The sequence below is a fragment of the Leptonychotes weddellii genome, chromosome 4 (genome assembly GCF_054177405.1).
Source record: "Leptonychotes weddellii isolate Sample4059 chromosome 4, ASM5417740v2, whole genome shotgun sequence".
In the NCBI taxonomy this organism is placed as follows: domain Eukaryota; kingdom Metazoa; phylum Chordata; class Mammalia; order Carnivora; family Phocidae; genus Leptonychotes; species Leptonychotes weddellii.
This window is the reverse complement of record NC_138372.1, coordinates 112,447,332-112,458,714: the sequence shown is the minus strand read 5'-3', so window position 1 is coordinate 112,458,714 and position 11,383 is coordinate 112,447,332. Positions and strand designations below refer to the sequence as shown.

At 36.1% G+C, this 11,383-nt stretch overlaps 1 protein-coding gene across 3 annotated transcripts in view; it reads left to right on the top strand.

Moving 5' to 3' along the window:
- ARFGEF1 (ARF guanine nucleotide exchange factor 1) overlaps positions 1 to 11,383 on the top strand; it is a 144,837-nt gene that overhangs the window by 91,904 nt on the left and 41,550 nt on the right. For all 3 annotated transcript variants that reach the window (XM_081816075.1, XM_081816076.1, XM_081816077.1), the window contains 5 exons: positions 2,101 to 2,212; positions 2,557 to 2,762; positions 3,027 to 3,111; positions 7,708 to 7,879; positions 9,822 to 9,973. In XM_081816075.1, coding sequence (XP_081672201.1) covers positions 2,101 to 2,212; positions 2,557 to 2,762; positions 3,027 to 3,111; positions 7,708 to 7,879; positions 9,822 to 9,973 — 727 coding nt within the window. The remainder of the gene's footprint in view (positions 1 to 2,100; positions 2,213 to 2,556; positions 2,763 to 3,026; positions 3,112 to 7,707; positions 7,880 to 9,821; positions 9,974 to 11,383) is intronic.

The window sequence follows — 11,383 nt, the reverse complement described above, 5'->3', positions numbered from 1 at the left end:
GATGGACTCTGAAAAACAAACTGAGGGTTCTAGAGGGGAGGGGGGTGGGAGGATGGGTTGGCCTGGTGGTGGGTATTGAGGAGGGCACGTTCTGCATGGAGCACTGGGTGTTGTGCACAAACAATGAATCATGGAACACTTCATCTAGAACTAATGATGTAATGTATGGGGATTAACATAAGAATAAAAAAAAAAAAAGCTAGAATCCTGGGAGTTACTTATATTTTCCCTTTGGATCTAGTCTGTCGCTAAATCCTGTTGATTGTACTTGCTAAATATCTATGCTATTTATCTCTTCTCTCCATCTCCCACAGTTGTTTTCGCAAGTCAAACCAACACCATTTCTTGCCTTGACTCATGTAATCTTTTAATTGGCCTACCTTTCTTTGGTCTTATTTATTCTGTAGTCTTTTCTCACACTTAGCTAGAGTGATCTCTCTTGAATGAAAGCCAACTTCTGTTTCTGCCCCCCTTTTGTTTTTAAACAATAAAGTCACAGCTTCTTGTAATAGGATATAATAACTTTCATGATATAGGTCTGCTGGACTCTAAGCTTCATCACCTGCCACTTCTTTGGCTCACTTCATCCTTCCAACAATGCAGAGCTGTTTGTTACCATGTCATTGCTGTTTTATGCTGCCGTGTGTTAATATGACCCCTTCCTCTCTGAGATGTTTTTTCTTTTTATGAAATATGTAGTCCTTCTTCAAAGCTCAGTTTCACAGTCACCTTCCCCAGGAAATATGTCACAGCCATCTCTGTTCATTACTTCCTCTTCTGTGCTATCTTACCTTGTCAATACATTAGTTGTTGCATTTTTACTATTACAGTTTTTAAAAATCAAGTTTATTTTATTAGGGAGAGAGCTTCTAGAGAGCAGAGACTGTGCTTATCTCAGTGAAATATGTTTGATTTTAATTTATGGTATGAATTAGGACTTGACAGGATCATTAGGACAGGACAGGTAAGGACATTTTAGACAAAGAGAATGACATGTGCCGCAGCACAGAGGAGAGGAACATTGAGGACTGTTGCTCAGCATGGCAAAGGCAGGGTCGGGGGGCAGTCGCAGGAGATGAAATGAGAGCATTGAGTTGGATCCGGATTCCAGAAGGCCTTATTCTCCATGTAAACAAATTTTTATCTTGTTTTTCTTGACTTTGGCATACTAGTATTGAAGGATTTTAGTCAGAGGAGGAGTAGCATCAGATTTCTCTTTTGGAACGATTACTTGGCCAGTAGCCTGAAGGATGGATTAGAATGTGAGCAAAACAAAAGATAACAAGACCATTTAAGTACTGTTACCCAGGTGACAGGTGATGAGGGACCAAAGTAATTAGTGGTGTAATAAAAGTAGAAGGTAAATGATGTGGAAACAAGGAGGTGACCTTTGAACTGGATCTGTAAGCATGAAGGAGAGTTCCACAGTGAATGGAGCAAGTAAAGGCCGTGTGGAGGAAATAGACTGCAGAAATGCATTCTGCTTAAGAAATGAGAATAGGATATGTGGGAGTAGGTGGGTGGGAGGGGATGAGATAAACTAGAGCTGTACTGAGAAAGATTTTGTGTATCCATCTAGTCAGTTTGGAGCTGTATTGAGAAAGATTTTGTGTATCCATCTAGTGAGTTTGGACTTGACTTTGAAAACATTGGGTATCTAGGGATTTTTTTAATAAAGGAAATGATGCTGTCAGATTCTTCTTAAACAGTCACTAGAATTCTTTACTTTAAAAGCAGGAAACAGAATTAATCAGTGGGTGTATATGGAATGAACCAAGATTACTTGAGCATTAAGGAAAATATAAATATTAAAAGCATGAGATATTTAGTATTTATATCCTTACTCAGAGCTTATCTACAACATGACATTATCTCAAATAGTGAAATGGTCCATATCATGGCCTTTTGCTTCAGACTCTTTTCTAAGAAAAGAAAAATAAAACTTTGGATAATGTAAAAAGTTTTGTATATTCATGCATTGATTATATTAAATAAACTATTTGCTAAGTTGTATTAGAAAATTAATTTACGGTAGTTTAAGATCTTCTTTTCAAATGATTTTCTGTTTCTAATGTTTGTATTAACTTTAACATCATCTAGATTTAATAAGAAACCAAAGAGAGGAATACAGTACCTCCAAGAACAAGGGATGCTTGGCACTACACCTGAAGATATTGCCCAATTCTTACATCAAGAGGAAAGATTAGATTCTGTAAGAAAACCCATTTTTTTATTCTAACCTTCTCTATACAATTCCTTTTTAAATTAATAATGATACATATTGTTTCCCCTTTAAAAGTGCCCTCCTAAGTATGTAAGTAAAACTTACAAAGAATAATCTAGGTATTCTTAATTTTGCTTTTTAATTTTCTAAACTCAAAAGGATATCTTTTTTTAATAAACACATTTAGTGTGTTTAACTTTTAGTTTCACGTTTGAAATAGTTAACCCTGTAGTCAAAACCTGTGAATCTTACAGATTTTTCTGCTCTTTAAATCTCTGTGACAAATGTAACATTTCATTAGGATATCAGTTTTTTTATCTTTTGTTCTTTAGACTCAAGTGGGCGAGTTCCTGGGAGATAATGATAAATTTAACAAAGAAGTCATGTATGCATATGTGGACCAACATGACTTTTCAGGAAAGGACTTTGTTTCAGCCCTTCGTATGTTTCTGGAAGGATTCCGTCTTCCAGGGGAAGCTCAGAAAATTGATCGATTGATGGAAAAATTTGCTGCAAGATACCTCGAATGCAACCAAGGGTAAGCAAGATTCAAATTCAGGTATTTATTGGTTGCCAGCTATATCCAAGACACTGTGGCAGGGAGCATCAGAAGATTCATCATTCCTTACACCCAGAGAATTTAGATTGTGATCTAGAAGTGATAAGACAATTCCATAAAAACACTATAGTATGAGCTAGAACATAAATCCTGAAAGAGAAAATTATGGGGGTTTGAGATGATTTATTTAAATGCAACTGTAAAACAATAAAAGTTTGTAACATGATACACTTATTTTTCCAGACAAACCCTTTTTGCTAGTGCAGATACTGCTTATGTTTTGGCTTATTCAATTATCATGCTGACCACAGATCTTCACAGTCCACAGGTATGTACTGTGTATGATAGATAGTACAAATTAAATAAGTGCTTTTGAATTCAGTAAGAGTTGAAATTTTAATCTTATTCAGTGAAACCAGTCACCAGATTGGGGTATTTAATTTGGTGTAGTGTTCATTTTACAAATGTGGTTTCTGGGGGCACTGGGGTGGCTCAGTCAGTTGAGTGTCTGACTCTTGGTTTCTGCTCTGGTACTGATCTCAGGGTTCTGGGGTGGAGCCTTGTGTCAGGCTCCACGCTCAGTAGGGAGCCTGCTAAGATTTTTTTTTTCTCTCTCCCTCTGCCCTTCCTTCAGCTCATGGGAGTGCTCTCTCTTTCTCTCTCTCTCTCCCTCAAATCTTTTTTTTTTTTTAAGATTTTATTTTTTTGAGAGAGTGTGAGAGCATGAGCAGGGGGAGAGGCAGAGCGAGAAGCGGACTGCCTGCTGAGCATGGAGCCCCCACTGCAACTGTGGGGCTCAATCCCAGGACCTTGGGATCATGACCTGAACCGAAGGCAGACGCTTAACTGAGTCACCTAGACACCTCTAAATAAATAAATGTTTAAAAAAAAAAAACAAAAAACGCAGTTTCTGGTAATAATTCTAGTTAGACTTTCAGATATCTGTAAAATAAGTCTGTATTTGTCTCATGATGGATAGCTGTATAAAGCTTAAGATAAATTTTAAGAATATGTATTAGTTCTTCTGCCTATACTTATTACAACATAGAAGAACACTATACATAAACTTTTTTTCTTTTAAATGTTTCAAACTTAAGCAGTAGAGTGGTTAGTATGGGAATCCTTCCTGTGCTCATCACCCAGCTTCCACAGTTACCAACCATGGCCAGTCTTCATTCTGTATCTTCTCTCTCCCAGATCATTTTGAAGTAAATACCAGGTGTCATATCATTTCATCTGTATTTATCTCAGGGTATATCTCTGAAAGACACATACTCTATTTAAACATAACCACAATACCATTGCACCTAAAAATTAACAATAATTTTAAAGTGTTGATACCTAGGATATTGAGATATTCATTTGCCTCTTGAAATTCATAACTCTTTCTTAAATATTAAGGAACTGTCACTTGAGTTCTGATATCCATTAGCAAAAAATTATTTTTAAAGTTTTAGGTATTTTATACTTTGTTTCAAAAAACATGCTTTGATATGTTTGGGGAAAATTACCTTTATACATTTATCTATTTGAAAGAATTTCTTCATACTTCTTAGGGATAGGCATCTAATGAAATTTATTATTCTTAGGAAATGAAATAAACTATTACTAATCTTAGAGGTTTGGAAAAATTAAAATTTATTTAAAGGTTGAGATTAAACTTTGCAATGTAGGGACTTGTCTGTGTGTGTTTTGAGATGCTTAAGGCAGGGTTGATATGGAAAGTATATATCAAATGTATCATGGGGATTATATACAGAATTACCCTTAGATTTAAACATCAGAGTTCAGCAACTATGCATTCACCAGCGATTTATTTGATTTTATATAGACATTTCTTAAAAGGTCATTTAATATTTTAATCATTTAAAAATTGCCCTTCGCAGGGTGCCTGGGTGACTCAGTTAAGTGCCTGCCTTCTGTTCAGGTCATGATCCCAGGGTCCTGGGATCGAGCCCCATGTAGGGCTTCCTGTTAGGCGGGAAATCTGCTTCTCCCTCTGCAGAGTGCCACCCCCCTCCCCCACCCCCGGCTCGTGCTCTTGCTTGTGCTCTCTTGCATGTACTATCTCTCTCACTCTCTCTCAAATAAATAGAATCTTTAAAAAAATAAATAAAAATTGCCCTTGGCATATTACTGGCAGTGTAGTTAAAGCAGCTCCCTTTCAGGTTTTTTTTATGCAGTATACTTTTTTCCATGGTGTTACAAGGCTGTCTACAGATACTGACTTACTTGGATATCTTCATATCAGAGTTTGCTGTCTGGTGTTTTGGTCCAAACCAATACACTACTACCCGTTTGTTTTTAAAATGTTATATTTTTAAAGAATTTGGTTCTGTAAAGGAATTATCAATGTTACATGCATCTGTGTCATATCTTCCCATACATATGTACATCCTTGTCTAAGTTATTTTGAGGAAATATTAAAACATCCTTTAATGTCCTTTCATAGTACCCAGATTGTTAAAAGTTTCTGAACACAGATTAGTTAGGAAACAACTTGAGAACAGTGCTCTGTCTTCATGGCACTTGTTTCTGCCCATAGAACATGTGCATGGAGTCCTGGCCTAGCAGTGGTAATTGCTTGTAGTCTTCCCGCTCCCTCTCAGACTACTGTTGGCTGGCTGATAGGCAGCCTGCAGGTACAGAACAGCTTATGAGTTTCTATGAAGGAAAATTCAATTAGAAAACTGAACCCATAATCATGACCCCATATGATTTGATTCAAGACCACATGAACTGTAACAAATGACATCATTTTGAAAAGAACATGGGTAAATTTTAAAGGAATTCCTTAGAACTAGGTCTTTTCATTCTTAGTTGTTTTCAAAGTTAAAATATTTAAACAAGTCATTTTTGTTTCTGTTTCACCTAGAATATTTACAATTAGACTAGTTTTTATAGATTGTCTGAGTCAATGAATTATTTTAAAATTTGAGGTATATATTTAGAACACATTTAGTTTTTTTTGTGTATATTAATCTCCATCATAGTAACAACTGGCTTGAAGTGACTTAAACACTAAAACTAAACACAGCTTGATATAAGTACATGAAGGGCGCCTGGGTGGCTCACTTGGTTAAGCGACTGCCTTCGGCTCAGGTCATGATCCCAGGGTCTTGGGATCGAGCCCTGAGTTGGGCTCCTTGCTCAGCGGGGAGCCTGCTTCTCCCTCTCCCTCTGCCTGCCTGCCGCTCCCCCTGCTTGTGCTCTCTCTCTTGCTATCTCTCTCTGTCAAATAAATAAAATCTTTTAAAAAAAACATACGCACATGAAAACAAAAGTTAAGAATGGAGTGTTCCATAAAAGATAAGGAGGAAAAGAAAAGTAGGATTATGTTTTTTTTATCCTACTTTCAGAATCCCGTTGTGGCAGAATTGTTCTGTTTGAGCAGTATATTTTTATTCAGAGTATCTGAAATTCACGTATTCCCTACTCCCACTTCTGGGAGCTCCCACTCCCACTTCCCAGCCCAGACCCACAAGTATATTATACTGCTACTTCAGATTTTTATCAAGACTTCTTTTTGTCTCTGCTTGGCATGATGCTAAAACAATATGGCATGCTCAAGATCTCCAAGTGATGTTAATCTTCTTTTAGCCTCTTATTGGCAGCACTTGTATGGTCTTTTATTTTAGTGTCTCTGAGTTACTGTTTTTTAGTATTTATCAGAACTCCAGGAGAAATGGCTTTCTTTCTTTCTTTCCTTTTTTTTTAAGTGCTGACTCAAGATGAGTTTTTAAAGTTATGACTTGCTTATTACTCTGTGTACCTTATAAATTTACAGGAGGAGTCTTACGTTTGGAGTTGCTTCAAATTCTTTATGGGAGATGGTGGAAATATATATATAATAGAATAAATATATAGGCATACCTCGTTTTATTTTTTGCAAATTGAAGGTCTATGGCAACCTTGCATCAAGCGAGTCTGTCAGCACCATTTTTCCAACAGCATTTGCTCATTTCATGTCTCTGTCACAATTTGGTGATTCTCGCAATAAACCAAACTTTTTCATTACTATTACATTTGTTACTGATGATCTGTGATCAGTGATTATGACTCTTTGAAAGCTCAGATGACGGTATTTTTAGCAATAAAGTATTTTTGAATTAAGGTATGTACATTGTTTTTTTAGACATATTGTTATTGCACGCTTAGGGTAAATATAACTTTATATGCACTAGGAAGCCAAAAAATTTTATTTGACTCACTTTATTGTGGTAGTCTGGACCCAAACACAGTTTCTCCCAGGTATGCCTGTATCTTTAGAGACGTCGTAAGACCTACATGGATTTTTTGGAGATATAAACATTTTGACTGTGCTCTCAAGTTTGGTGACAGGGCTGTATCTTATAAACTACAAATTATTACTCCACAGATTGATCAAGGTATGCTGCAGGACATTCCTATTCTAAGACAGAATGTTCAAAGGCTACTTCACCTGGATCACCTAACATTCATTTACCATGCTGAGTCAGTCAGGGAGGGGAGATTGTTATCTGATTTTAAATGAATTCAGCTGTTACTTTGCATCCACTGTTATATAAAATCAGCTTTTAAATCATTACAACATATTTATGTTTTCCCAAACTAAGATTTAAATCTTTTTGATACCATATGTTTTTAATAGTTGTCATGGTTCTTTTTTTAAACCTTGGGCAAAAATAAATAATTTCATTATTCGATTTCCCTGTTTCTTATTATAAATTATTTATGTACCCATCTGAGAAGGTGTATTAGCATATACCAGGCTAGGTCTTTTCTACATTGCCTTCATTTTCTATGACTTTTTTCATTTTAATACATGTTTTGTTGAATATTTTCCCCTTCCTGTCCTCAAAGTATTTATAAATTTTAATTCATATTCTTAAAATAGGAGTAATTTTTAAGTAAGTTTTAAGAATTAATGGTTTTTCATTTCTAGGTTAAAAATAAAATGACAAAGGAACAGTACATTAAGATGAATAGAGGTATCAATGACAGTAAAGACCTTCCGGAAGAGTATCTATCAGCTATCTATAATGAAATTGCTGGAAAAAAGATATCAATGAAAGAAACAAAAGAACTCACAATCCCTACAAAATCAAGTAAGCAGAGTAAGTATCCAAATCAATTGAATTCTGATTGTTCAGGAGGAAAAATAGGGTTTCCTAAGAGTTTTTCACTTGGTTTAGAGTAAATCAGATACTATTCTAATGAGAAGTATAATAATATACAGTTGGCTGATCTGGTTATATTTTTTTTCCACATTCTGAGTAAAAATAGCACTGACCAGTGATCAACAGAAAATGCTATATAATTTGCATGGATTCGTGTGCATTTAATATATACTTGTCAATTTAGCAGTAAATCTCAGCATGGATTTGGACGTCAGCAAGACTGCTTAGGCAGCCCCACTAGTCACACTTCAGCTCTCAGTCTTTTACTTCCTCCTCACCATCTACAAGCAACACAATTCTATCTGTTCATCTATTGCTACACATAAACACAAGCTGGAAGTAGGGATGATTCAAGGAGATGGGGAAGGTTAGGATTGTGAGGGAGCTCATGAAGTTGGAAATCACTCCTTCAGATGCACCACAAATTATATCATTATAGAGGTCGTAGATCTAACCAGCATGAGAAGCCAACTGTGGGCTTGTCTCCATTGTAAACATTCTATACATGTGGATAGTGGTGATTAAATTAGAGCTAAAAATCTGACTATAAAATAAGATGAGTGTAGTGGCTCAGGAATATAACAGTAATATGGAAAGAAGATTCCTGCCTTTCTGAACACTCCACCTGGAAATGAAATCTCAAGCTTTATCTCACAGAACAGGTTGCAGTAGCACAATTCTATTGACAGGAGAGGAACAAGGGCCTATGTGATATGTGTATTTCCAGAAGTTGATAAAGAATTATGAGAGTCGGGGGCTAGGGAGGTGTTAGAAGGAATAGTGAAATATAAATGGCCTTATCTTTTGGAATAATGTAGAAGATGATTCTAAGGAGTTTTAATACTCCCTTCATTTTATAGATGAGGAAACTGAAGTCCAGAGAGGTTAGAAAACTTAGAATCATAGAATCTATAAGCTGAGTATAATGTAAAAAACTTATATTAAATCTTTACAGCTAAAATCCACAGGGTGGCAAAGCTAAATCTTGAATTAGTGTCTTTGGCTCATTTTGCAGTCCAGTTCCAATCAGCAGTTTACTTGGTTGTATTATTTTCAGCTCTTCTCCTTATAACGTTGTTAAATATGTTGCTCAAGACTTCATTTTCACACCTGAGTAGATGCCAATTCTCTGATTCAGTTTTCTTCTTCAGACCCATAATAAAACCTCTTCCTATCCTCCTTTTCTCTGGCCTAATTTGTCCATGGTGGTAGAGTATCAATGAGAAGCAGGAGATGGGAAGGCTGTAGGTGTACTGAAATACTGATGTCCTCCCGGAATGTTAGGATTACTGTTTTCTTGTTAACTCAGGAGTTGTCATTCAAGCCTGTGTCATCCAAGGATCCCCTTGCCTTCTACCTGTCTCCTGCTATTCTCCCATCCAATGGGTTGTTTCCCTAGTGCTTCCACTGTGACAGATTTATACCTACTCTCTTCCCTTCTCATAGGTTTTCCACTTATCCCCAGCTCTTAGTTCAGGAATTTTCCCCCCATTTTTGAGGTATAATTCATATAACATAAAATTAAACATTTTGAAGTGAACGGTTCAGTGGCATTTAGTACATTTACATTGTTGTGCAACCACCACCTCTGTCTAGTTCCAAAACATTTTCATCACCCAAAATAAAACCTTGTACCCATTAAACTTAACATTCCCTCCCTCTCACCAGCCTCTGGCTACCACCAGTCTGCTTTCTTTTTCTATGGATTTACCTACTCTGGGTATTTCATATAAATGGAATCACACCTTATGTGACCTTTTGTGTCTGGCTTTTTAAGACTATACCTAATTAGTATTAATTGGTGGTATTTATTATTTTATAGTAAAAAAGCATTTAAAAAGCTTTATATCTTAAATGCTAATAGTGCTTGTTATTTCAGATGTAGCCAGTGAAAAACAAAGAAGGCTTCTGTATAATTTAGAAATGGAACAGATGGCCAAGACAGCAAAAGCACTCATGGAAGCCGTGAGCCATGTTCAGGCACCTTTTACAAGTGCAACACATTTGGAGCATGTGAGACCCATGTTTAAGGTAAGAGTTACTAATAACTTTTGGTTGCAGTATACATTTATATGTAACTTTGTTCAGTGTGTTTTTAAGTTAAGGAAATACAGTGATTATAGCCCATTAGTATAGACCTGGAAGCAAAAGCAATGCTATTTAGGATATAGGAAATATAAATTTTTTCTTAAAGAGAATGAGAAAAGGTATACACTATCAGCAGTTAATAAGTGTGTGACCTTAAGAAATAAGAATGGGAGGATTTCAGAGAATGATCATTAATTTTTGGCCTGGTTTTCTCCAAATAAGTTCTATTTAAACCTTTGGAGTTACCTGAAATTTCAAAGTGATCTTGAACTTCTGGCCAGGAACTCACATGAGGGTTCTGGGTATACCTGGAGTGCAAAGAGTAGAGTGAGGAACAAAAGCAAGCGTTATTTATGTTTAAAGGTTGATCTAGTAAGAATGATACCTAGTGGTTCTTTAAAATTTGATTGCCTATTCCTTCTTCATTTTCCTGTTCTTTTTTCCTATCCTTTCTCTGAATGCAAGAGTAAGTAAGCAGTGAATCGATAAGGATTACAGGGAAATAGAGGAGAGTCTAGTCGAGATTGAAAAGGGAGAAGGGATAAAGTACATTCCAGTTTGTGGGACGGTGTGGTAGGATGGTTTGTGGAGGCTAAAGATTATAATTTGAGTTCTCATTCAGATATGAAGTACACATATGTGTATGGGCAGTAAAAGATGACTACAAGATTGCTTTCTTTTCATTCTAAAGTTTTATAGTTCTACCTCTACTTCAATGTCTATGTGATAATGTTATTTCCAAAAGTTGATGAATTGTAGGATGGGGGAGAGGGGCCTGGGGGAGGCGTTGTTAGAAGGAATAGTGGAGTATGACTAGCCTTATCTTTTGAAATAATACAGAAAATAATACAAGAAACATTTTCTCTTTATTATGAACCATTTTATTTTTATTTATTTATTTATTTATTTTAAAGATTTTATTTATTTATTTGAGAGAGAGACTGAGAGAGAGAGAGAGCATGAGAGGGGGGAGGGTCGGGAGGGTCAGAGGGAGAAGCAGACTCCCTGCCGAGCAGGGAGCCCGATGCGGGACTCGATCCAGGAACTCCAGGATCATGACCTGAGCTGAAGGCAGTCACTTAACCAACTGAGCCACCCAGGCGCCCTATTATGAACCATTTTATAAAGCAGCTTTTTGTTTTGTTTTGAATAGTCTTACACTCTTGTTTTTCTTCTCAAATGTTTTTTGTTTGGGGGAGGTAGAGAATGAAAAAAAAAAAAAAAGAAGAAACCAGCCACAATTTTATCACTCAGAAAAAACTTCTGTTGATATGTTCATATACTACTTTTTTAATCTTAATTGAATAATTGTGACCATATTATGTGTAGAATTTGTATCTTGCTATTTCTCTC